General features: G+C 45.6%; 2 protein-coding genes and 1 long non-coding RNA gene across 5 annotated transcripts; 1 reads left to right on the top strand and 2 right to left on the bottom strand.

Annotated features, from left to right (window-relative positions):
* Window positions 1–4,557: 4,557 nt before the first annotated feature.
* GPKOW (G-patch domain and KOW motifs) lies at window positions 4,558–12,389 on the bottom strand. The gene is made up of 2 exons (XM_072607571.1): window positions 8,831–12,389; window positions 4,558–6,721 (listed from the first exon to the last, which is right to left on the bottom strand). Exon 1 carries the CDS (start codon window positions 12,355–12,357, stop codon window positions 11,053–11,055), a length of 1,305 nt encoding a protein of 434 aa, XP_072463672.1. The 5' UTR covers window positions 12,358–12,389; the 3' UTR covers window positions 4,558–6,721; window positions 8,831–11,052.
* On the bottom strand, window positions 4,558–13,991 carry LOC140503527 (uncharacterized). 2 transcript variants are annotated; one of them, XM_072607588.1, is made up of 2 exons: window positions 13,781–13,991; window positions 4,558–6,610 (listed from the first exon to the last, which is right to left on the bottom strand). In XM_072607588.1, exon 2 carries the CDS (start codon window positions 6,573–6,575, stop codon window positions 6,222–6,224), a length of 354 nt encoding a protein of 117 aa, XP_072463689.1. In that variant the 5' UTR covers window positions 6,576–6,610; window positions 13,781–13,991; the 3' UTR covers window positions 4,558–6,221. The 2 variants fall into 2 exon arrangements, with proteins under 2 accessions (XP_072463689.1, XP_072463690.1); XM_072607589.1 differs by lacking the exon at window positions 13,781–13,991 and adding an exon at window positions 12,385–13,393.
* Window positions 13,502–18,675, top strand: LOC140503528 (uncharacterized). 2 transcript variants are annotated; one of them, XR_011966814.1, is made up of 4 exons: window positions 13,502–13,587; window positions 16,545–16,799; window positions 17,654–17,771; window positions 18,472–18,675. It is a non-coding gene; the product is annotated as an uncharacterized lncRNA (long non-coding RNA). The 2 variants fall into 2 exon arrangements; XR_011966813.1 differs by having other exon boundaries at window positions 13,502–13,703.
* Window positions 18,676–27,144: the final 8,469 nt, after the last annotated feature.

The raw sequence follows: 27,144 nt of genomic DNA, 5'->3' as shown, positions 1-27,144 counted from the left end.
CAACATGTTTACTTTTGGACAGATTAACATTCTGTCTATGGGACACCCAAGCTGAGATGCTCAATGTGCAGTTGGTGTTGAGATATTGGTGATCTGGAGAGATTCAGCCTGGATGAGAAATGATGTTCATCTTCATAGATAAAACGATTGAATTTATGAGGATTGATGAGATCGCTGAAATAACAAAAGGAGAAGAAGAATGTAACTTCTATATTTATATCTATTTTTATTCAACTAAAACCAGTTGAATGGTCTCTGTATTACCATCCAAGATTCTTCCCTCTTCTCCATCACCAAGCTTTTGGTGTCTTATCCTTCTGGGACCTTGTTAATCAGTTCTTGGGCACAAATCTTGTTGTATCTTGATTCTTATCCAGCATATGAGTCATTCCGCTCACCTCTATTTGCAATTTTCTCAGCATGGGCTCAATCCTATACTCAAGGTATTGGTGTAAATGTTGCCCAGGGCCAGGTTCAGCTGCTAGTGGAGCTCCAGTGGACACTTCCTTAGGAATTGACCTCAAATACTTTGTAATTTCACTTTGTGCTTGGTCCACTTAATTCTTCTATCATTCAGTGTACATTTTTCTACAAGTACAATTATTAAATGCTTTGCTCAGATTTAGCTGGATGGTGTTCATTTCGTTCTCTAAAGTTAGTTGTAGCAGATGAGCTTTGGGTTCATTTGGAAGTGCTGCTGGCTCTTGGGGATCATTTCCTTGTCAAAATGTTCACTAGTCATCCTTTTAACACCCCCGAGAACTTTTCCATGAATCAAAATTGAGCTTCCCAAATGATTGTTTTAAAGTTCTCTTCTCCCTTCCCCCATATCTTTGTTTTAAATTGGGATATCTGCTCTTTTCCCATTGTCAGAGGCTGACTCAAGCTGAAGCATTCTCCAGTAATGGGAGAAGGCATCTCAGTCAACTCACTCAACATTGGTGCTGAGTGCCTAGGACCCAGCCCTAGGAAGCTTTTAAATAAAATGTGTGTCTATGTGAATATATAGACACATATGTGTGTGTGTATGTGTGTGTATGTGTATGTGTACTTTATGCTCATACATAAGTCTCTTCAGATAAAGCACTAGGTGCTGGATGGAATTTAAGGGATTATATGCAGCCTCCAAACAAAAAAGTCATCTCAAATATAAACTTGTTCTCAGAGTCATAATGGAGAGGGGCTAGGAAGGTAGCTGAATTTAGAATCTGCCTTTGATACCTGCTGCTGCTAAAGCTCTGCATCACAGTCTTCCTTCTCTGTGAAATGGGTACAATACCAAAAGTAACTGCTCCCCAGGGTTTTCATGTGCTTCAAATGATAATACACATAAAGTACTTGACCAGCTTTCAGATGACACTAATCTGCCCACCGTTATTGCTGCTGTTGAGGTAGCCTCAACAGGTGGTGAGCTCCCCCTCTAGTCTTTATTTTTTTAATTTTTTAAAATTTATTTATATATTTTGACATTCATTTCCACAAAATTTTGCGTTCCAATTTTTCTCCCCATCTCTCCCCGCCCCCTCCCCATAATACCTTGCATTCTGATTACCCTTTCCCTCAATATACCCTTCCTTCTATCACACCCCTCCCTTCCCTTATCCCCATCTTCTCTCTTTCCTTGTAGGGTAAGATAAATTTCTATATCCCATTACCTGTGTTTCTTTTTTTCCCTGTTATATGCAATAATAATTCTCAACATTCGTTTCCAATACTTTGAATTCCAACTTCTCTCCCTCCGTCCCTCCCTCCCCATCCCCACTGAGAAGGCAAGCGATTGAATACAGGCTATATGTGTGTTGTTTTGCAAAAGACTTCCATAATAATCATGTTGTGTAATACTAACTATGTTTCCTTCTATCCTACCCTATCCCCCCTATTTTTTCTATTCTCTCATTAGATCTTGTCCTTTCCCAAAACTGTTAACTTCCAGTTACTCCCTTCTCCCATTTGCCTTCCTATCATCCCCCTCACCCCACTTGTCCCTTTCTCCCTTACTTTCCTGTAGTGTAAGATAGATTTTCATGCCAAATTTAGTGAGCATGTTATTCCCTCCTTAAGTCATATGTGAAGAGAGTAAGCTTCACTTTTCCCCTCTCATCTTCTCCCTTTTCTCCTCCATTGAACAGGATTTTTCTTATCTCTTTTACAAGTTGTAGCCTGCCCCATTCCATTTCTCCCTTTCTCCTCCCAGTATTTTCCTCCTTCATCCCTTAATTTTTATTTTATTTTTTTATGGATATCATTTCTTCTGATTCAACTCAGTCTGTACCCTCTGTGTATGTGTGTGTGTGTGTGTGTGTGTGTGTGTGTGTGTGTGTGTGTGTGTATAATCCCTCCACCTACCCAAATACTGAGAACAGTCTCAAGAGTTACAAATATTATCTTTCCATGTAGGAATGTAAACAGTTCAGCTTTAGAAAGTCTTTCATGCTTTCTCTTTCCTGTTTACTTTTTCATGCTTCTCTTGAGTCTTGTGTTTGAAAGTCAGATTTTCTCTTCAGTTCTGGTCTTTTCATCATGAATGCTTGAAAGTCCTCTGTATCATTGAATGACCATTTGTTCCCTTGAAGTATTATTCTCAGTTTTGCTGGGTAGGTGATTTTTGGTTTTAATCTCAGTCCCTTTGACTTCTGGAATATCCTATTCTAAGTCCTTCAATCCCTTAATGTAGAAGCTGCCAGATCTTGTGTTATCCTGACTGTATTTCCACAATACTTGAATTGTTTCTTTCTAGCTGCTTGCAGTATTTTCTCCTTGACCTGGGAACTCTGAAATTTGGCCACAATATTCCTAGGAATTTCTCTTTTTAGGTCTGTTTCAGGAGGTGATTAGTGGATTCTTTCAATATTTATTTTACCCTCTGGTTCTAGAATATCAGGACAGTTTTCCTTGGTAATTTCATGGAAGATATTGTCTAGGTTCTTTTTTTGATCATGGCTTTCAGGTAGTCTCATAATTTTTAAATTGTCTCTCCTGGATCTATTTTCCAGGTCAGTTGTTTCACATTATCTTCTATTTTTTCAAACTTTTGGTTTTGTTTTCTAACTGATTGGTTTATCTCATAGTCATTAGCTTCCCTGAACTCAATTCTCTTTTTTAAAGAACTATCTGTTCAGTAAGCTTGTGAAACTCCCTTTCCATTTGGTTGATTCTGCTTTTTAAAGCCTTCTTCTCCACATTGGCTTTTTGGATCTCTTTTTCCAATTGAGCTAGCCTCTTTTTAAAGGTGTTATTTTCCTCAGCATTTTTTTGGTTCTCCTTTAGCAGGCTGCTAAAGTTTTTCTATGGCCTGAGCCCATTTCATATTTATTTTGGGGGTACTGGAGACAGAGGTCTTGACCTCCTCTGATAGTATGCCTTGCTGTTCCTCATTTGAAAGGATGGAAGGAGACATCTGTTCACCAAGATAGTAGCTTTCTATGATCTTATTTTTTTTCCCCTTTTTTGGGCATTTTCCCAACCAGTTACTTGGCTTCTGAATCCTTTGTCAAGAGGAGGGTCCTAGTGCTTCTCTTCTCCCCAGTACAAGGCTGAGATTCAAATCAGCTGCTCAATTACCGGGGGCCTTTGAGTGGGGGTGGGGCTGCCACTGAGGGCAGAGGTTCAGATCAGCTGCTCAATTCTGCCAGAGGCTTTAAGTTGAGCTTCCTGGACAATGGACCTATGCTGCTTCCTTGGCCACAGTAGCTGCCAGCCTCCTGCTTCTGCCGATGCCTCTGCCACCTCCTGGGGCCAGTGCTGTGGGAACCCCATTCCCCTCTTGCCCAGCTGGGAAAGCCCTCCCACACTGAACTTTGGAGCTTTCTTTGTTGTTTGTGGGTTGAGGGATCTGGGACCCTCCCTGATGGGAATTCTGTCCCGGAAGTCTGTTCAGGTCCTGTTCCTCCCAGTGCCACATAGCCAGGGCTGCGCTCCACTCCACTCAGCATTCTGTTAGATAGACCTTTTCTGTTAGTCTTCCAGGTTGCCTTTGGCTGGAAACCTCTTTCACTCTGTTGTTCTGTGGCTTCTGCTGCTCTAGAATTCATTGAGAGTCATTTTTTACAGGTATTTTGTGGGTTGTGGGGGAAGCACTAGAGTATATATGTCTTTTTACTCTGCCATCTTGGCTCCTCCCCCTCCTCTAATCTTAATGACTCCTGCACCCCAGTTCCATTTTGCCAGTTGGATTAGCTTTTACAAGGAAATATCTACTCAACTACTTCTTGTTGTTCAGTTGTTTCAGCTGTATCTAACTCTTTGTGATACTCGTCAGGTTATCCTGGCAGAGATACTGGAGCTGTTGGCCATTTCCTTATCCAGCTCATTTGACAGATGAGGAAACTGAGGCAAACAGAGTGAAGTGACTTGCCTAGGGTCACACAGCTAGTCAGGTATATTATCGCAAATATAGGAACTCACTACCCCAACATGTGGGAAGCAAACCCCTCCTCTCACCATCTTGTTCCTGGGGAGGGAAAGAGCATTGGGTTCATTGATTAGTGTGGTTACTCTAGAACACAGTTCCAAGTGTGAGAAACACATTATTCTCATGAAAAGAACTCAAAAACAGAGTGGGCAGAAGAAGGTGGTTTATTTGCATGTCCCAGGATGTAGATGCTTCTCACAAAGAAGATACACATGGTACAGAAGCACGAACAAGTTTAAATACTGTCAGGGTGGTCAGACCTCCCCTCAGAGTCAGGATTGGTCCAGATTCCTCAGAGTTATAATCTTTCTGACATATTACATGCATGTTTCCCTTCCTAGATCATGGGACCTGTGTTCAGAAAATGGAAGAATAATCTGTGCATGGATGTGTAAGTTAATATGCACACAGGTTATTAGGTGTGTACAGATGCAAGGGAACTTTGCCCCTTGTTTGCACTCTTGGGTTTTGAGGGGTTGTCACATCCCAGCCTCTAGCTCCTATTTCAGACAGGATGTACTATATCCTTAAATTGAGTAAAGGGAAGCCTAATGCCCTAGTGTTTCCTCCTTATAGTGCTATGGAAGCAGAACATTGAAGTCCCTTTCTCACACAAGTTTGTTTAAGGCCAGGGCACCCACCCTGGCCCCTGAGCCAGGCCAGCTGGTGGCATCATTCTTCCTGGAGCCATTGCTGTAAGGTCTATGTGGCTCTGGTTCCTGGGTTCCATCACCCCTGGTATCTGAAACTAAGGATAAACAAAGACCAGAAAGAGATATGCCCAAGTCCATTCCTTGGAGCTGTAGAGGGACATTGGGGGGAAAAATCTTTTCCCTCTGGACCTTGATGTGGGTGAACCTTGCTGCATAGAAAGCAGGAAAGAACATAAGCCAGAAAGAGTGACTGTCACAGTTTCCCCAATTTTAAAGATGCAACTTACTCTGGTTAGCCAGTCAAACACCTATGTGGTAAAGGATGAAGAATTCTTCCATGTTAGGAAGCCTGGACAAGCCCATATCTCCATGTTCAACAAACTGGGTATTACCTGTCTCTGCTCTGAAGGCTCAGTACCTGTTTGTGTGCTCCATCTAATGGAGTTTCATGCTATCAATTTCCTCATGAGATCAGCTTACCCAGTTTTGTTAATACTGTGTCCATAATTAGGCCCAACTTCCCAGAGTTCCATCCGTTGCTGCAATACTATCTGTATTTCTTATATCTGGCTTTCTTGAGCCAGATACCGACATGATTGGGTAATTTTCTATTTTTGCCCACTCGCTGAGTGGAGTCAGAACTCCTGATTTCAAAAAGTATGATAACATTGGTGTTGGTTCTTATGGAAGTCAGATCAAAGTACCTCTTCCAGCCCTAAAACATTCACATTTGCCAAAACTTCAGTAGTTTCTGGCATTCTGATGTGGCCTTCACTAGGTTGTTTAAAATGGCATCATGCTGCTGGGTAATAGCCTGGCTCAAGGGAAGAGCACAGTGGCAGAGGACGTGGAGGCATGTTTCATTTGGCATACTAAGGAAATGCTGTGTTATCTGCCTCTGTGGATAAAATGTCAATTCACATACCAGGTAAAGGATCCCTCCACCCTATAATAGTTGGAGGCCAGAGCCATAGACGTTTTCACACTGGGTTTGCCAACAAACCATTGATTGCTTTTTAAAAAATGTCTTGGATGCCTGTTTAATGTCCTCTTCACCCCTTCTGGGGCCACAGGGTTATCATAGAGCCATAGGGATACGGTGCCACTGGTTGTCTTCCACTTAGAATTCTTTTGGACATCCAGTGGGAGGCTACCTACTACTGGTGGTGCTGGTGCTGGTGGTGCTGGTGGTGCTGGTGCTGCTGGCGTTGGTGCTGCTGGCGCTGGTGCTGCTGGTACTGCTGGTACTGCTGGTACTGCTGGTACTGATGCTGTTGGTGCTGGTGCTGGCGTTGCTGGTGCTGCTGGTACTGGTGCTGTTGGTGCTGGTAATGCTGGTGTTGGTGCTGCTGGTACTGGAGCTGTTGGTGCTGTTGGTGCTGGTGCTGGTGGTGCTGCTGGTGCTGGGGGTATTGGTGCTGCTGGTGCTGGGGGTATTGGTGCTGCTGGTGTTGGTGCTTGTGCTGCTGGTGCTGCTGGTGCTGGTGCTGGTGCTGCTGGTGCTGCTTCATCAGGATGGGACGTCTCTAAGATCTCCTAGCTCCACCTCACATATGGTTACAGAATGGAATAGGAATAAAAACAATCACACTCCACTTGCAGCAGTATTCCACTTATTTTTGGGTGCAGATGGACCCTCTTTTGAAACTGTTTTTGTCTGGAGGGAGAATCAGTTTCAGGAGTAAAATGACTTTGGAATAACTGTAAAGGGCTACACCCCTACCCAAGTTAATTTGCCAGTTAATAAACATTATTAAGTGCCTGTTATGTCTCTGGGATGGACTAAATGCTGGGAAGGGAAGAGTTCCTGCCCCCAAAGAGCCCCCAACCTAAGGCCTGGGGAGGGGGCAGATATCCAGCAGAAGAAACTACAAGGGAAGCTCCTGGGGGCGAGAAGTCCTGGGAGAGTTTAGAGGCCAGCAGCCCAGTGGGTGCAGGCCTTCAACAGAGGCTTGGGAGGGGTTCTCCATCTCTGCTCTCTCCAGTCTGGAAGGAGGCCTGGGGTAGGGGAGGTGCCAGGGAGGTTCTCAGTCCCAGGGCTGAAGGATGTTGCAGGATTAGCAAAGTCCAGAAAAGTGCGACTAGGTGGGAAATGAAGATAATCTCTATCACACACTCAAATTGGGCAGGAAGAAAGCCATAACTTGTAAGCACTAAATTTATTTAATCAACTTGGCAAATAAGGTAAAATTGAGTCAGATTTAAAATTGGCTGTGCCCCGCCTCTTTGAAGACTCCTCCCTGGAGCTTTCTCTGGTTGATAAATCGACCCACCCCCTCCCCCAATTTTGAAGGCCACTAGAAATATAAACCATCCAATACAGTAGGGAGCATCCCGGAGGCATCTGGCTTTTTGTCTTTCTTACCAGGGAAAACAGAACATTTCCCTGTTTTGCAGCACCCCCTATTCCCCGATCCACGGAAGGTCCCTTTGCGGGAATACCATTAAAAAGGCTTAAGGAAACAGCCCCTTCTGACCACTGGCCTCAGCCCCCACTGGACTTGGGAAGGCTGTATACACTAGGTGCTTCCACTTTGTCTCCTCTTAACCCTTTACTATCCAGCTATTGACCTTACTACTCCCCTGAAACTGCTCCCTCCAAAGTTATCAGTGGTTTTAGTTGCCAGATCTAATAAGCTTTTCTTAAACCTCTTCCTTGGCCTCTCTGTAGCCTTGGATACTGCTGACCACGCTCTCCTCTTTGATACTCTCTTCTCTGTGGGTTTTAAGCCTTCTCTCCGCCCCCCCCCCCACCTTCTTGTTCTCGTCATCCCTCCCTGACCACCTCTCTATTTCCTTCATTGGATCTTCCCCCAGATCACTTCCTCTGGCCACAGGTGTCCCTCAGTCTGTCCTGGGCCCTCTTCTCTTCTCCCTCTATCTTACCTCACTTGGGAATCTCAGCTCCCAAAGATTTAATGACCATGTCTATGCTGATGATTCCTAAGTCTCCCTTTCCTGCCCAATCTCACATCTTCAAATGCCTTCAAGACATCGCAAACTGGATGTCCAGTAGACATCTTAAAACTTAACATGTCCAAAACATAACTTATTATCTTATCCCGAAACCCTTCCCTATTACTGTAGAGGGCAACACCATCCTCTCAGTCCTCCAGGTTCACACCCTAGGAATCATTTTAGACTCCTCACTCTTTCACATCACCCCTCCCCCTCACATCCAATATGGTGCCTGTGGATTTCACCTTTGCACTATCCCTTCAGTCTGCTCCCTTGTCTCCTGATGCTGCCCTGACCCTGGGCATCACCTCAGGACTGGACTATTGCAATAGCTGTTGGTGCCTTGGCCTGCCTTCAGTCTCTCCCCATTCCAGGCCACCTTTCTTCTAGTCATTGAAGTGTTTTTCCTAAAGTGTGAGTCTAATCATATCATCCCCTACCCTCCGCTTCTTTAATTCCAGTGGGTCCCTATTGCCTCCAGAATCATATAAAATGATTTGGCATTCAAAGACCTTCATAACCTAGTCCCCTCTTACCTTTCTGGTCTTTTTACGTTTCACTCTCCCTGACATTCAGTGGCATGGGCCGCCTGGCTGTTTCATGAGCAACATCCTCCACCTCTTAGCTCTGGGTATTTTCTTCACTTGTCCCCCCCTACCTAGAGTACTCTCTCTTTTCTCTTCCACTTACTGACCTCCCAGGCTTCCTTTAAGTCCCAACAAAAATTCCATCTTTTACTGGAAGCCTTTCCTAACCTCTCAGTTCTAGTGCTTTCCCTCATTTCCTGGACATACTTGCTTTTGTATACCTCTGCTTGTTGTCTCCACCACTGGATTGTAAGTGTTTTGAGGGCAGGGCCTGTCTTCTGCCACTTTGGTATCTCCAACACTTGGCACAGAGCCTGGCACAATGACTGTTGGTGGATTTCCCAGAGTGATCCCTTCAAGAGCCAGACCAGTCACGGGATTTCCTGGTGTTGTAGGGAGACCTTCTTCAAATATGCATCATATTTGGTCTCCTTGATGTATTAGCCAGTCTATCCTTTCATCATCAGTTGTCATAGGGCTCCTACCTAACAGTGTCTTTGGCCTCTCTTGGGAGATATGATGAGGAAAAGCTGGGCTTGGTGCAGAGGATCCTTCCAGCTGGGTGACAGCTGCCACAGCAACTCAAAGTCCACAGATACTGGAGGGTAATCAGCAACTGCATCATCCCATTGCACCCGAGCCCACATGGAGCTGACCCTGTCTCTTCCATGTCTCCTAGCTCATGTTAGCTTTTCTTACTCAGACCAGGGGTTCAGCCTCTCCTGGGGTGACTCAGGGGATGCTCCCAACCCCCAATGAGCTTCAACTAAAAGGGTAAATTGATTGTTGTCTAAGCAAAGGCCCACCATCACTGAGTCAACACCACAAGCCAGTGCAACAAGGATTTTTGTGACCAATAACTTTTCTTTTTTCAATAGGAATACGCTCATAGGCATGGAAAGGCTAGCAAATTGCCAACAGTTCATGCAGCAAGCCAGCTTCCTGGGGCTAGAGCCTGGAAGGCCCTTAACAGACCACTCCTCTCTTTTCTAAGAAGGTCAAGAAACAGTTAGTAGGTGGTTAATTTGGATTCCCACTGGAAATGGGGGAAACATAAGGTGCCAGGTGCTGTGTGTACCAGGTGAGATGGCAGAGGTCACAATGGCCATCATTTACAACAGCAAACCTCCAAATCTCTGCAGTTTTCCAACGGTCCTGTTGCTCCTCATGACTTAGCTGAGATGGACCATCTTCCCCTTCCTGCCTTCTCCCCTTCCTCTCACACCCAGCATTGGGTTCAAATGTCACACGGCCCTTAGTGTCTGCCTCATTACTTTTGGGATTCTTCTCGGCTACATAATGCCTCTCTCTGCTCGTCTTTTCTCAAACCACCCTTAGAACGAACTGGGTAAAAAACTAGCGTGGTAACATGTGGCAATTTAGATAACCTTTCGCTTGAGTTTCCTCCAGAGGAGATTGTCTTCACAACTGATTCCTTCCTAAATGGAGGCTCTGATTTATTCTGATTGAGCTTCCAACTAGCACATCTAACTCCACGAAACCACAGCCCAGGTGGGAGCTAATTTATCTGGTTGGAAATTCAAAGAGGCAGTAATGTCTATGACAAAAGATACCATGGAATGGGAACTAAGAGGTATCAAGGTCATGTCCATACAAGGTTAAAATGAATGGATCCAGTTGAGACTGTAGGGATTGAGGTCCATATGTACTGGCAATGTAGGGGAGGGGTGGTGGGCTTTAACTGTTCCAAGAATTACCTGTGCGGAATATGAGAGGATAGTCAATCCAGTTCAGTAGGAACATAGGTAGAGGACTAGGTGAGAGTGAGAGTAATGAACTGCCTAGGATAGCAGTCTCTCTGTGGGGGGTATTACACACTGAGTAAGAATGAAGGTGTAAGGACACTTTGTATTAACCTCAAACATTAGCACCTCCACTCATTTCCCACAATGCCATTGGAATATGAGCCAGACCCCTGTAAGCCCAGTTCATAGACCTACACAGTGGATTCTCCAACAGCTATCCTTGGTGCATTTTGAAAGGACCGTTACTACCAACATTTCCAGGCCCAGAATACCGGCCAGGGATTCAATGACTTAAGTCCTAAAAATGAAGAGCTTTTTGGCACTGATTTTTCCCCCTCAATATTTCATTGAGATACTGTGATTATTCCTCCGTGAACTGTCTGAATGCTCAGTGATTAAAAATTTTTTTTGGAAAACTTATTTTTATTTAGACAAGAAACACTAACCAACCAAAGGAAGGCAGGCAGGCCCCTGTAATTTCCCCTTGTCTCCTTGGCCCCTGCCCCAAAGGGCCAAAGCATGATGATGGGCACTAACTAGGGGCTCTGCCAAGATGGCCTGAAGGCACAATGAGACAGACCCACAGACACCCCTCTGCCCAGTCTTGGGCCACATTACAATCCTCAGTCACCCCAGGAAAATGCAGATACTGGGTCCCTCTGATGGATGGGAGCCCTTCAGTCCTCTGCCACAGGCCCAACGTAGTGACAAACAGCGTCGTAGTCCAGTTGCAGGACAGTGCCCTCCCCCTCCTGCAGCAGCTGCACCAGAGCCCGGCTCTTATCCTTGTCTCTGCCCAGTAGCCGGCCCACCTGGCCCCGGTGGGGCCCCAGCACCACCATGACCCTGGCCTTCTCCTCCTTGGGGATGAGGGTCTCCAACATATCTTCTCGCAGCCCCTCGAGGAGCCGGCCCTCATCTGTCCTGCACACACACGTGTCCGGGCTCAGGACGTCTTCGATGATCATCTTGGTGTTGTAGTAGCGGCCCTTGTAGTGCCCTTTGTCCACGAAGCGCACTCGGAGGTCTCTGCGCAGCCAGTGGGGGGCCCGCTCCTCCGTGGGGGGCTGCTTCCTTTTCAGCCCCTTCTTTTCGGGGGCCCCTCCGTGGCCCGTCTTGGGGTCCCTGGCCCCCCGCAAGGTCTGCCTGTCATACTCCTGCCGGGAGACCGGCCTCAGGACGTGCTCGCTCAGGGTGGCCACGTGGCCAGCGGGGGCCAGCTTCACCACGGCCCGGGCGTTGTCGGGGTCCAACCCCTGCACTTGTCCGTAGAGGCCTCGGTGGGGCCCAGACAGCACCACCACGGCCCTCCCAGGGGCCAGGCCCACCAGCTCCTCGTCGTCCTTGGGGCTCCCGGGCTGGCTGGGCCCTGGGGGGCCCGAGGGCAGGACCAGGCTGGCCCCCAGCCCCAGCCCCTTGGGGCGCAGGGGGTTTTCCCGGGGCTTCACCACCTGCTTGAAGGTGCGCCCGATGCCCTCCCCCGGCTTCCAGCCCATGCCCCGGAGCATGGCCAGCCCGTAGGCCTCCACGGGCACCGCCTCGTAGTCTGCGCCCACCGACTCGGGAGCCTCGGCCGCGTCTCCAACCCGGGCCAGGAGCGGGATGGCCATGGAGCGGTCGGCGGCCTCGGCGCCCGGGCCCAGCTGCTCGGCCCGCTTTGACTCCTCGATCAGCTCCTCCACGGCCTGGCGGAGCACGCCGTCCTCAGGGAGCACGGCCTGGCCCGGGGCCGCTGTCCGGCCGTGGCCCCGCCGCAGTAGGGGGATCACCAGCTCCCGCGGCGCCTCCTCGGGCGGCCGCACACTGCGCAGCTCCCGCCCTTCCACGGCCCGCAAGAAGTCCTTTTCCTCCTCCGGCTGCCCCTCGCGGCCTTCGGCCAACCGTCTCCGGCTGGCCGTGCGGCTGAAGCCGAAAGAGACCGGGCCCGGAGGCCCAGGGGCCGCGGAGCTGGCGGCCCCCGCCTCACTATCCCCGTGCGCCATCGCGCCACCCGCAGCTTCAGGACTGACCTAGCGCTCAGCCTGCCGGGTCCTTTATGCAGTCCTTCCTCTTCCTGCTGGCTCGCGGGGCACGCTGGGTCTTGTAGTCTGCCTCACCAGTAGCGTCTGTTTGTGCGCGGTGGCTGCCGGACCTTGTAGTCAGTCACCGGTGGGGCTGTTTGCACTTGTCACCTTCTGGGTCTTGTAGTCCTCCATGCCTGCAGTTGCAGATTGTGCGCGAGGCCTGCTGGGTCTTGTAGTTCGCCCCTCCTGCTGCCAGGGTTTGCTCACTATGTCTTCTGGGCCTTGTAGTCGGCCCCACCTGCAGAGGCGGTATGTGCGCGGTGGATGCCGGGCTTTGTAGTTACCCTCCCCTGCACCCGTGGGGCTGCTTGCACTTGGCGTCTGCTGTTTGTTCAGCCTCCTCCGTTTGTTAGCGCGCGGTGGCTGCTGGGCCTTGTAGTCGCTCAATCCTCGTCTTGCATATGCTTGAACCGGGACCACCCGGGAGAACTTGATGCCCTTCCTTGATGTGTGTTTCAGAGGGTGGGCCACGAGCGGGGGACGGTGCACTAGGGAGAACAGTCTAGCCCATTTTCGACAAAGCAGTCTGGGCAAAGAAAGGCACCGGAGAAGGATGGCACGGTGTTGTCATACGCGCAGCCTGCCGGGGCTTGTAGTTTTCTTTCTCCACCTCCACCCACCCACGCTGGAGTCGCTGCGCATGCGCAGGATTCCTGCAAGGCAGGGTCCCCCTCCCCTTGCTGCTCTGGTGGTGGGGATGATGGGGGCCGGGTTGTGGGAGAACGCCTCGCCCTCTTCTCGCCTCTCTCTCTCGCCCTTCCCTCCTCCCCCCTAGGTGGACGATCCAGGTGGCTACTAGAGCTGCGGGCACGCCACGCCTCTCGGTGGTTTCCAGGCATTGGGGTGGGGGGAGGGGAAATTCGAGGGCGGGATTCGGACCCACCGCAAACCCAGCGCCCTCGGGGGCCTGTGTCTCCCCCACGCTGGACCAGCGGGGGAGGGTCTGCGCCCCCAATACCCCGTAGGCTGGTGGGGGGGAGAGTGTCCCCTGAATAACAACCAGGAGCCCTCCCCTATGATGTCACAGCCCGGAGCGTGGCCGTGCCCCGAGGAGGTTAAGGGGCCCCTGGCCCAGCCCTGTTGCCCGGAGCCATGGGTCAGGCTGGGCCGAAGGACGGCGCGTTCCCTTTGGATGCGAAGCAGACAAATGTAAAGAAAAGCTGGGGTGCAACTCTACCCTCTGACCTCCCTCCCAGCGCCCCTCCCCTCCCTCCGCCTAACGTCCAACTTTCTTATTTTCTGGGAAAAGCTTTGGATTCTGCTGGGTGAGAATGCCCACTCGGGCTTGCCCCCTGTCTAGACATTTCTGACTTTTGTTCCCCCTTCCCTGAAGGATATTTACTGCTTTAATGGCTCCATTCTGCAGACGAGTTGGTTCCTTTTACCCCTGGAAAGGTGACCATTGCTTCTTCCCTATCCCCGAGATCAACGCAGTCATCCATTTCGGTCGGGGCTCCCTGCCCAAGTCACTGCCTGTTTACCACCCCGCACAGCTGGGCTGCTCTTGAAGAAGAACCGTCTGCTAAGATACAGACTTCATCACAATGGTCTGGAAGCTGGACAGCTCCCTGCTGCAGAGCCTCCAGGAGTCTAACGTGCCAGACAGCGTCTGTTCCTGGTCTTACTTCCTTGTCTAAATAGCTGGTCGGGGCATTGCTATGCACTGCTGACCTGAAAACCTGGTTAAAGAAAAGGCAACAGGCTAAATGCGTACATTTCACGATTTAATTAATTAATTCCCTTTAAAGAAAACAGCGACAATGCATTATGGAGTCAGAAAAATATTCTGACCACTTGGTATAGAAATCTTCTGGCATATATATATTTTACCGTGAGTTACTGTGAGAAAGGAACTCTCTTAGTTGGACAAATTGTAAATTTAGTAAGATAATTAACAAAGTAGTATCAATTGAGTTGTATGATCCCAAGCTATGTGAATTTCCTATTTTCATATGTGTCTCTGACATAAGATAAGGAGAAAATCTCATCACTCTGATGGCAGACCTCCTGTCCTAAACAGGTCCTTGAAGTTGCTGACACAAGAAAGGGTATCTTAACAGAGTAGACAAAGTTGAAATTATAACCCAGGAATCTGTGTTTTTCCTTATCACTAAGATGCCAGGAAAAGGGTCTCCTAAGGAAATTACTAAGTCAGCCCTATTTGTTTCTCTGACAAAAAGACATTCTCTGAGTTTACTTAAGATAACAAGGGAGACTATTAGGTCCAGACTCTTCTTAATTCGAGCTTTGGCCCTTATTAAAGTCTAATATTTATAGTAAATATTATCAGCACTTACGGCTTAGATGATGTTTCAGATTCTAGAGTAGCCTTCAGTTCTGGGCAGAGTTCAGGGAGAGTTCAGAATCAGTTAGGTTCACTATTGGAACAAAACATTTGTCAATCACTTCATAGACAATTTAACAAGAGTTGTTGCTCTTATCATGGAAAGGCAGTACACACTTGTACAGAGGTGCTGGTTCTGGTCTCTGCTCTATCCTCTATTAACTGGAGCACCTTACTCTTCTCTTTGGGTTTTCATTTCCCCCTCTGGAAGTGAGTGTTGAATTAGAACGTTCTGGAAGGACCCCTTCATCTCTAACCTTTGGAGAGATGGCAGACTAGAAGCCACAATCAACCTTTGTATGAACATATCAGTCTGTTTGTTCATTATGCCAGGTTTCTGAGTATCCCCAAGCTAGGCAAAGACTTGAGGGTTCCAGTGAACATCATTGGGGAAGTAATCACAATTTCATTCTGCCCAAGGGTTGGGTATAAGGAAACAGAGCTAACTTCCATTTGGGAAGTGTCTGGTTGGTGGCTGATGTTCACTCTTCCATGTCCCAAGTTGTGTTGTAGGGTTTCCTTTCTACCCAAATGATGTGGTCCATGGGTACTTTATAATTGTCCCTCCCTTGCATGCTCTCCAGTCTTTACAGGGTCAGCTCAAAACCAGCTGTTTAGTCCCAGTCTTGACTTGCCATCCAGGAGTGTTGGGCAAGGAAGTCTTGGGTTCTGCAGTCTACCTGGATTTTTTCAGGGTTTAGGTAACATGAAATTCAAGACTTGGATGGTGAGGGTTTGAATCTCATTTTCCTTAACTGTAAAGTAGGTAGGATACCTATGGTACCTACTCCATACAGTTATTAAGGGCCTTGTCCATGACCCCACAGGTGGTGTGAGAGGTGGGTTAGACATCTGGATCACCTGGGCTTAGGTCCTTCACTTTCTCCAGTGCTAAAATGAGAAAGGAAATATAGCATCTTAAGACTGATGTTCAAGCTTTGGAGGCTCTAGGCTTCTGCCCTCTGTCAGCCCAGCCCTGAACTCTAATCTGCTGCTTTGGTTTGAATGGGGTCTCACTTTGTGAAGTTTTCTATCCTCTGTCAGAGACAAGGCCCATATCCTGAACACAAACTGCTAAGTCTTCAGCAGGCTGGAGGGGGAGACAGTTCATGTGACAATTATAGGGTGCTTAGGAAAACGGACTGTGGACCAAGTGCTGAGCAATGCTATCTCTCTTTAAAGTTTGCATGGCATTCAGAGTATCCAGAAGTGAGTAAGCTCTTCGATGGGGGATAGGACCACAAGCCAAATGAACGCTTGAAGAAGGCAGAAGAGTCTCCTTCTAGTGTTTGAAGGCCTGTCATGGAAAGATCAATTAGATTTGCTCTAAGCTGCTCTAGAGGGTAGAATTAGGGGCCATACACGGGTGCTGCAAGCAGAAAACTTTTCCCTAAACCAAACCCATACTTGGCTTGCAATGAGTTAGCCTAAATAGGACTGGGTTGTTTTGGGAGGTAGAAGGTGCCTCCTTGCCAACCATCATCTGACCCACTAATTAGGAGAAATGGTAGGTGAGGGACTTCTTGGTCAGGTACAGGTTTGCCTGGATGGGGACTTTGCCTGCTGGGTTTTTGTCATGCGTCCTTCGAACCAAAGTGTGTTCTCATGCCCTACAAAGGAAGCAGAATGGGGAGGGCTTTGATTGCTTTCTCTCATATTTACAATACTCATGTTGTCTGAGCTGCTGGAAATGAGAGATCCAAGCAGGTGCTATCTCTGACTTTCCAGTTGAACTTAGATCCTTGGCTTTTGTTTTTCCCAGGCTTTCTGAAAGAGAAGCTGGAAGTGCAGGGATCAGCTCTTGACTCTGAGACCAGCTTACTCCTCCCATCTCCTTTTGGACCCCAGGAGCTGAAAAGGGGCACAAGACACTGAGAAACAAAGTCCAGCTTTTTTCTGCTTCTCAAGAATTTATGCAACTCTATTGGAGAGACTAGGGAAAGCCTATATTGGAGAGGCCAGAGAGAATTGTGAATCTTCCCTTGCTTGAGGGAAAACATCTCTTTTAAGATGATGGGTAATTTTTCTCCCTTCTCCCTAAACCCACCTAGAAAATGCTGTGTCCATCTCGGGAGAAATTCAGATCATTTCTGAAGATTTTGTCCAATTTCCTTTCTATAATTCCTAGGGATGAGATCTTCACTTGGTTGGTTGGTTGTTGTCCTTCACCTTCAAAGAGGACCAAAATGACATCACCATGATAAAGTGAAATTTCAGTGTGTCTGACTGTGGCTAATTAGACCAATATGAGCTCGGCATGCTCTACCACAGGTTGGGCACAGATAGTCCATGTGAATATTTGGGGTAGATATCCCAAATTTTCACTTAGATAATTCAAATGTGTAACCTTGCCAATTATCTGAATCTTCTGGAACATGATGACTATGGATGAATTTGGGGACACCCCACTATAAAGCAATCTGACATAACATCATCTTCCTTCCCATTTATCCCTTTTAAAGAAGGGCTCATTCAAAATCCTTACTACACTTCCATCTTTAGAACTAGCTTCACTTCACTGAGTGAGCAAAAATACCCATTGAAATTCCTTTTAGTCTTTGACTCTAGAGGTTGCAAAAGACAAAGCTCCCAGGATTTCTGATTGTCCACAGATGATGTTTTGTGTCCTTATTGTACATTTGAGGGGATGACAATCGCATTCACTGGGGATTCCCTCAGTTCTAGAAACAGTGAAGGGAGTGGTTGTCCCAATCCCATCCACTTTACTAAGACACATTTATCCTCTTTCTTTTGGGCTGGATATCTTCGATGAAATAGTTTAGAAGTTCCACCTGTCAATATATTAGCAAAATGGTATATTGATTTACTCACCATAATGGCAATCTAAAACATAATTTATTCTGATTACAGTTTGACTGGTTAGATGGAAGGCAAGGGGTATGCTCCAAGTCTGTGATTCAAAGGACATAAGCTGGCTGTTACTAGCCCATCAGCAAGAAACCTCACATATGAGGCAACAGCATGAAGGGTAAGGCCACTGCTATACCATTAGTAGGAGAGATCCTATCCTAGACAGGATGGGAATGAAGATGTGTAGGAACCAGAAGTTCAGCTGAAGGATTGTAGATTAATGGAGTGTATGGGGTTTTCAGTGAGGACCAGCACCTTTGGTGTGAGGGCTTGCTACTCCCTTTTCAGGGCGGCTCACCCACCTTTAGAGTCCACCTGCCACCCAACTCTCACCTATGGCTCCAAGAAGAAGTAGCATGGGCAGTGCTAGTAAACCTGTTTTGACAGATGGGCTAAACTATATTAAGAGCTTTCTACTCCAAGCACGTGAAGACTTCCCCCAGGACAATGGGCATTTGAGAGCAGTTTGTTCCAACAGGCCATAAAAGTGGTGGAAGCAGGCTCTGTGGGGCACTTAGAGTGTGGTTGCCTGGAAACATTCATCAGTATTATATATCAGTTTCATGATGACATGCTTGCCCAGGTTTTGGATAATGGATGATGCTCTCATGCTTTCCCAGTTTTCAATGGAGTGAAGCAAAGCTTTTTAGACTGATGCTTTCAGCAATATTGTCAGATGCCTTTGATAAAGATGAACATGGCATCAAGGTCAGTTATTGCACTGATGGTAAATCCTTTAACTTGAAAAGGCTGCAGGCTAAGACTAAAGTGGAGGGAGAGTTGGTGCATGATTTTTTTTTTTTTATTGTTGTTCACAGATGATTATGCACACAGTGCAGTCTCTGAAGATGAGATGCAACAAAGTGGACCAATTTTCTGCTCCTTGTTCTAATTTTGGCCTAATAATTTACACCAAGAAAATAGAAGTTCTCCAGTAGCCAGCACCACAGTATCTTTTTCTATATCTGCATGTAGATCAGTTGTAGAAAATGTAGAAATTTTGAATACAGTGGATAAGTTCACTTAACTTGGCAATATACTTTCCAGGGATATATGCATAGATGATGAGATTGACACACATTACCAGAGCTAGTTAAGTGTTTGGGAGGCTCTGAAGAAACTGTGGGAGAGAAGAGTTATTAGACTGACTACAAAACTGAAAAGCCAGAACTGCTGTGCTGATCTCATTGTTGTATGCTTGTGAAAGCTAGACAGTCTGCCAGCGCCATGCCAGGAAGCTGAATCACTTCCATTTGAATTGTCTTGGGAAGATTCTGAAGATCATTCAGTAAGATAAGGTACTGTGCACTGAGGTAAACTACCAAGCATTGAAACTCTACTGCAGAGAGTGCAACTCCATTGGGCCAGTTCATGACAAAAGTATATTTGCTTAAAAGACAATTTTGTGGAGAATTCACACAAGGCGCTTGGTCACATGGAGGTTAAAAGAAATGATCCAAGGACATTTTCAGCATTTCTCTGAAAAATTTTGGAATCAATTGTATAATATGGGAGATGCTGGCACAGGACCGCTCAGCATGATGTGCCCACATTAGAGAAGATGCTGTGCTCTACGAGCAAAGCAAAATTACAATAGCTCAAAATATATGGTGCCCATACAAATTTAGAGATATCTCCACCCCCAAATGTTCATATAGATTATTTGTGTCCAACTTGTGGTAGAGCCTTGTGAGCTCTCTGAACAGCCACAGTTGGACACACTGTACCTTGACCCCAATGTAGTGATGTCATTTTGGTCCTTTCTGAGAATGAAGGACAACAACCAGTCAACCAACCAAGACAAACAGAAATTAAGTGACTTCCCCAGGGTCATATAGCTAGTGAGTGCCTAAGGTCTTCCTGACTCCATGCTCAGTGCTCTATCCATTGTGCCACCTAGCTGCCTCTTTAAGGCCCATCTCCCCAATGCTAACCTCAGTGTAATTCAGCCAAGGATTTTGTAAATGCCTTGGGTACTTGTCTAGCCTTGGGTTACTAGTGCTGTATCTGACCAGCCTGGGGTTTGGGAAGGGAGAACTGTGCCTTCTAGTTGGGTTATACTCCTATAGACTTTAAGGAAGCCTGAGTTGGTCTGTGCTTCCAGCATTTTCCCCACATATGCTCCTGGAGTAGCTGATGATTAGTACCCCCCCCCCCCAACCTTTGCCCTTGCCTCTGCTGTCCATACACCCCAACTTATCTCAGGGTCTTTATAGGATTCTGGGTATCCTTCTGGGCATCCCAGGGCTGAGTGGAAGTCTTCTGGTGATTCTTCTTATTTCTTTTTCAATAATTGCATTTTAAGCCCCAACAGGCAATCAGAGGACCTCTGTACTTTAGCACACCAGCATCTTCCCATAATTCCCTCCCCTCTTGGATTTTGAAAGGCTTTCCTTTGCAGAGATGGCCCTGAGATTTTATAAACATGCCAACATTTGTTCTTAACTTGAATGTCTGATTTAGATCTTAATCCTTCTGAACCAGTTTCCATAATATAAAAAGAACACTGTAGGAATAGTGAATAGGTAGACATTCATACAGGGCCTCTTGTTTTGCCCTTCCAGTATTTGTGAGCTGGGCCAGTAGAAAATGTCTTGGGGCTAGAATAGGTCATAACATACCCTTTCTTTAATTCTTTTTTCCATCATAGCTTCACCCCACGCCCATTTTTTCATTGTTATTCTGTGACTTCCTCAAAAGACTCAGCTCATGCTGAATTCTTACTCTCGATGCCATTCCTCTATGACCAACGATTCTGTTGCCTAAATCTGCCTCTTTTTTCTCTGTGTACCTCTTAACAATTGAAGTTCATTGATGAGTTGAGTCCACATTGGTGTCTTTAGACAAATATGATTCCCCTCCTAATTGGAATTATTTTTCTTGTGTCATCAGAATCTCAATTCTTGATTGCTACCCACCCATTTTCAACCAAGTTGCTGTAGAATTTTAATACACGAGGGCATTTTATTTGAATGCTTTGAAATGTGTTTCCCCTAAATCTAACGGAGGGCAGTGGGGTGAGGAATGTTGTATGTCAGACTATATTTTCTATTTTCTATGCTAAGATGTATCCATGAAATCATCTGGATTGTTTACATAAACCTTAGTTAAAGAAGATGAATTAATGGGTAGGGAAATGGAGAGTATATGTGAATACAATGGATGGCTAATGTCAAGGTACTAATGTGAGAGATACTAGACTGAGTGCAAGGCTCAGTTCAAAGTCCATTTTAGTAGAAGACAGGCCACTTACAGGTGAGAACCAAAGCAACAAGGGCAAAGAGGGCTGAATTTAGAGTTGGAGAACCTGAGCCAAGGCCTGGCTCTACTTATCCTTTTTGTGAAATGGGGCAGCTCTGGACCTCATTTTCCTCATCTTTAAAATTGAAACAGGATCACCTCATATCCTTCCCCACTGTGGTCTGAGGGGGCTTCCCATGACAGAAGATAGATATTATTGTTGTTTAACTCCAGACTTTTCTCAGATAAGTGATGGTGACATCAGAATAAAGACCATGGTGCCCAGAAATGCACATAGGTCACCACATGAGTTCCAGATTCTTCCATAACTCTAGTGAAGAATGGTTAAGAAAGGGCATGGTAAACACCACTGGGAATTTGGTACCTTGATCCTGTCCAGTTTTCTTCTAAGTATTCATTTTCAGAGACCAATTTTCCTATCATGTTGACTGGAGGACTATGAAAGAAACATTTTGTGGTTTTTATTCTATTTCAAGGAACTCAGCAATGGAAGATCCGAATGTGGGCTTTTCAGAAGGGGATGCCTTTTAAAGTATAAGACAGTACAGAAATAGGAGCTGTTACTCAGTCTTTATAAAAGCTTCCTAGCACCATGGCCAGGGACACTGACAGGCTTAAATATATTTTAGGACAATCCCAGGATCTCTGTGTCCCTGATTTATGGTCCCCATATATTTTAACTGTACTATGAGAAAGGATTTTCCTTAGTTGAATAGGTTGCAAACACAGTGAGACAAGGCAATTGATGAGGTAGAGTCAGTTGGATATCTGTTTCCTCTGTCTCTGCCTATCAAGGTAAGAAAAAAAAATCCCACCACTCTGGTTGTAGGTGTCCTGTCATTAAACAGGTCTTTGAATTTGCTGACACAGGAAACGGCATTTTTAGAACAAACCAAAGCAGTCTGAATGATTAGTTCAGGCCTTGGCCCTTATTAAAAGTCCAAAAAATGATATTACATGTTATTATTAGGGATAGGCTAGACAGAAGCTGTGACCAATGTAAGGACCAGGTAATGGCATCAAACCTTCCAGAACCCATCACAGTCTGACCCTCTTTGCACTGAGTTGAGTTGCTCAGTTATGTCCACGGATTCTGAGTTGGAGGTGGAGATGGAGAAGGTACAAAGGTGTCTGAGAAGGGGAAATGGAGTAGAGTGAAATGACTATCTTTCCTATCCTCCCCTGTCCTTTCTGGTCTAACCCCCTCACTTCACATGTAGCAGAATATCTTTCCCACATCCTTTCTTTCTGTTTCAGTTTCTGTGGAAGATCATCATCCTTTAATCCTTTAATTTCCCAGTGGACAAAGTCAAAGGAAATGAGGGAAAAAGGAAGAGTGGTAGGAACATATTTCAAATTTATTATAAAGCTGTAGAATATAATCTCCTTGAGGGCTTGAGTTAGCTTTTGTCTTGTCTTCATATCCCCAGTGCCTTGCACAGAGAATGTGCTTAATGTGTTGCACAATTATCCAAGCTATTTGCTGCTATGTTAAAACAAGCAAAACTTTTCTCTATTATAGATTAAATTTAAGAGAAAACATGTACAGTAGACTAGATTGGTAAATACAAGAATCATAAAAGACAACTGAGGTTGTTTTGATTGTATGCGATTTTTTTTTCAAATAAAATCAGTATGACCATAGTTGGGGGAAGAAAAGAGAAAGAAATTTCATTGATTATCTCAGAATAATAGGCATAGTCCATTTCTCTCTGGGGCACTAGGTGGTACAGTGGATAGAGCCCTGGGCCTAGAGTCAGGAGGACTCATCTTCACGAGTTCAAATTTTGTCCCAGATACTATGTGACCCTGGGAAAGTCACTTAACTCTGTTTGTTTCAGTTTCCTCATCTGTAAAATGAGCTGGAAAAAGAAATGACAAGCCACTCTGGTATCTTTGCCAAGAAAACCCCCAAATGGGGTCACAAAGAGTGGGATATCAGTGAAATGACTCAACATGGCCATTATCATAGATCAGGCCCTTGTCATCCTTCATTCTAGACTCCTTCAGCCAGGACCTAGGAATTTACACATCATAGGATCAGAGCCCTGATAGCACCTCTAGATACTTCTGCTGATTCAGCACATGTTGTCACTGTTGGTTGTTGCTAAGTCATTTCAGTCATGTCTGACTCTCTGTGACCCCATCTGGGGTTTTCTTGGCAGAGATACTGGGGTGGTTTGCCACTTTCTTCTCCAGATCATTTTACAGATGAGGAAACTGAGACAGAGTTAAATGACTTGCCCAAGGTCACACAGTTACGAAGTGTCTAAGACCAAAGTTGAACTCACAAAGATGAGCCTTCTACTGCACCACCTAGCTGTCCCCATGTATCATAGTACACTTTCACCTTTGTGTAAGATGCTGAGTCAATATTTGGCTTTAGATTTTTTTAAATGGCTCTGGAGGATTTTAAGACAAAAGTGATTATTGGCATAGACTAGGTATCCTTTCAAAATAGTTATGGCTACCCTATTCTGATCTACAATGTTGGAACTCTGGAGGAAGTGACTCTTCAATCCTAGTTGGATATTGGTGGTGACAGATCTTCTGACCCATCTTTACCATTCCATTAAGGGGGCAGTAGGTGGTGCAGTGGATAGAGCATCAATGCAGGAGTCAGGAGGACCTGAGTTCAAATCTCACCTCAGACACTTGACACTCACTAGCTGTGTGACCTTGGGCAAGTCACTTCACCCCAATTGCCTCATCCTGGGTCATCTCTAGTCATCCTGATGAATATCTGGTCACTGAATTCAGATGGCTCTGGAGGAGAAGTGAGGCTGGTGACCTGTACAGTCCTCCCTCACTCAAAACAAAGTCAAATGCAAGTCATAGCATTATTTCTCTGATGGCATGATCTTCTTTGGCAATGAAGGATGAACACATACAACATTCCATCAAGTCTTTAGGTAATGGGTATACTTGAATGATGATGGCGGTGACATTCTTGTAAGAGTATATCTGGAGCTTAGGCCAATCTGGTTCAGGCTGTAAAGCACCAAATGTCAAATCAGGTAAAAATTCCCCCTCGCCCCCTTTTAAAAATTGTGTCCTGTCAAGAGATAACCGAACACTTTTCCCTTTTCAGATTGGTGATCAGCATTAGCATATAAAATAGGCCAATTGCTTGTTTTAAAATGTTCCACTCCTTCAGAAACCAATTCACAATTATTAAGCTTATTGTAGAAAAAAAATTGATGTGTAATTCTGCTGAAGAGAGATGGGAGAGCTGCTTCAAATTTGAAAGAATTCACTTAGACCTTCTCTTTAGCCAAAGGGAACTTTATTGACACAAAAGCAGCAGAGTAGCCCTGGAAGAAGGACTAGCAATTTACAGAGGGACAGGGGCTTGTTTTTATAAGCATAGGATAAGGGGAATCTTATGATCCAGGATGGGGGAGGGAAAACAAGGAATTCCATGGACCAGGATAAGGGGAAAAGTTTTATGTCATTCCAAGATAAGGGGAGACTTTAAAGCACCAGGGAAAGAGCAACTCAACCCTTAGGGTGCCGTTGTATCAAGAGACTTTGGGGCACCTTTAGAGGATGAATCAGGGAAAAGGCAGCTCAAACTTTAAGGCACCTTTGTATCCACATCATTTCCTCACCCAGACACTAGGTAGGAGAATTCTTTCAGGGAAAAGGGGCAAAGATCATTGTCTTCAGTAATTGCTTCCTGCTGAATAGGGTTGGAGAGTCCACTTCAGGGACCAGAATAGGTTTGGGGGGATGATCAATGTAGGGTGCAGAATGCAGTGCCAACTGAGTCCAGGGCAGAGAGAAGCATGCCACTCAGGGTCATCAAGGGCAGGGGCTGGTATCCTAAAAGTTTCTGTGGGTGAGAAGACACAAAGCAAACCAGGGAGTTAAACAAGCATAGACCAAGTATAAGAGGGAGTAAAATGACCAATAATGAGGGTCAGAATGAGGGAAAGAAAGGAAAGAGACCACAATCTCCAAGAGGAGGTAGAAAGATATCAGGCTGGAGTGGAGGTCTTGCATCCAAGAAGGTGCCTGTAATATCCTTTGAGTGTGCAAAGGAAAATTTCCATGCAGGATCTTCAGAGAATAGAGAGAGAGGTATGGGGAGTATGCTAGTATTCTGGGCATGATGGTGACATACCCAGCTGTTGGGGTGTAAGCTTAGTTCTCATGTGAACTGTTTCGGGCAGGTAAAAGTGAGGGCTTCTAAACCTCAGAGATCTCATGAGGCCCCCCAGGGAACAGCTGGGAATGGAGGAGTGAAACACGAGCTATCTTGTATTTCCACCTCTTCCCAGTGGAAACTTGCTGGGGAGAGCATCCCACCCTTGAGATTGGTCCGTGGTCTGAGCACACCTGTCATTAATTAGCTAGGGGCTGAGAGCACGCACAGTATTCACGTGCAAACTATGTGGCTGGGAGAGCTTCAGTAGCGACAGGAAAGCCTGAGGGGACCCCCCTTTTGTGGTGGGGTCCTTGGAGGGAAGAAGGTCCCTCCCCTCTTCCGCTCCCATCCTCTTGCTGTATGATCCTTGCCCCTTGAGAGGAGGAGGGTTCCTTTCTTCTGGGGAAGAACTCGCCTGCATATGGACATGTAACCAAGACCCTGAATAAAGCCTAACCCTTGTTTAACTCTGGAAAGTCTCTTCTCTCAATACGTTTATCCAGCTGGCCACCAAAGACCTGGACTAAGGTAAGAAGATTCGGGTAGCCCACGGCAATTAGGCCAAGCACCCAGCAATCATGTACTCTATCCCACCTCACAGACTTCCCTATTTGAATTAAGGCACTAGACTTCCAGTTATGAGAGAAGCAGTTCTAACCCTGGGCACAGGGTGGGAATCAGGAATCAGGGGGCTAGAAACAGTTCAAGGTGGGGCCCAGGACACAGCATAGCTAGAAAACACACAGGCAAGTCCCCAGGGTGAGGGGCTTCAATGCATAGTCTCCTTTGATCACTTTTCTGGCTAGTCACACCCTGCATTTTATCTCACCTCCTTGCTTGCTTCTTGGTCTGCCTCACCATCCACCAAAATGCTTTTGGGAGAAGGACAAAGGAACTGTTCTGAATGCAGGTGGGGAGGAGAGTAAAGTGAGGCTGAAGCAGAGTCCAGGAGATGAAGAAAGTGTAGAATAGGTATCCTTGTTGCACGACCATCTGCAGGTGGACAGCGCAGTCTAGGAGACACAAATCTGACACACACAAGTTCAATATGAAGGTCCCCAAAAGAAGGAGCTTTAAAAGTGATATCAGAAATGAGGAAAAACAAAGAAACCAAGAGCCCCATGATGTCATTGACTTTTCACATATGGGATTTTCTGATATTGTTATTTTTTCAAAACTTTCCACTCTGAATCCAATTCCTTTAGGAGGATCAGATGCCATTGAGGACCCAACTCTATACATTTAAGTATAAGTAACAACACTTTGCAAAAGCTCAGGTTTACAAACAATGATATCCCTTGAGGAAAACTACTGTTTTCAAAAAATTCTACCCCTGAGTTCAATAGTTATACAGATGAATTTACTTATAACAGACTGACTTTAACTTCAGCTATAAAAGACTTGGGAGGATCCATAAGTAATTAATTCCAAAACAGTACATATCAATAAGTGGCTTATAATAAAATGTGTTTGTACCACAGAACACACAGTATAAACAGGTATTATTTCCACAATAGTAACAAAGTTTTGTTTGTTGAATGAAGCTGACTTTTCCTTTAATACAAAAATATTCCATGTTGCCTCCCTCTAAGAAAATTGCACTGAATTCTTTTCCTCAAGCTGAAAGCTTTTTTGATCTAGTTTCAGTAATTAATATAATAAGAGCTAGGTCTCAATCAGTTGTTTGTACCAATACTCAATTATCCTAACAGCATTTTAAAACATTTAAGGACCTTATATCTAGACATATCTAGTAACTGGCAGATGACTAGGACAAATACTCATTTACTAAGTTATTTAAGATATAAAAAGAAATATAATCTTAAGTTGACTAGCTCAGATCTTAAACACACACTCTATCATAGTAGCTCAGATGTACCCCAGCTATAGTCTATGAGATAATGATTCAACATTGCGTTTGTACCTTTGTTTTACAAATTTCTTTTCCCGTTGTCTAATTGTTTCCATATCATTCAGAAAGAATGTTCTATTCCAGGGATTTAATCTTTCTTAAAAAATTTTTTTTATATTAATCTCTGAAAGCAATTTAATTAATTTTAATCAAGCCACCCCCCTACAA

Source organism: Notamacropus eugenii, chromosome 5 (genome assembly GCF_028372415.1).
Source record: "Notamacropus eugenii isolate mMacEug1 chromosome 5, mMacEug1.pri_v2, whole genome shotgun sequence".
In the NCBI taxonomy this organism is placed as follows: Eukaryota; Metazoa; Chordata; class Mammalia; order Diprotodontia; family Macropodidae; genus Notamacropus; species Notamacropus eugenii.
The sequence above is the reverse complement of the archived record's forward strand: the minus strand, read 5'-3'. Positions and strand labels throughout refer to the sequence as shown.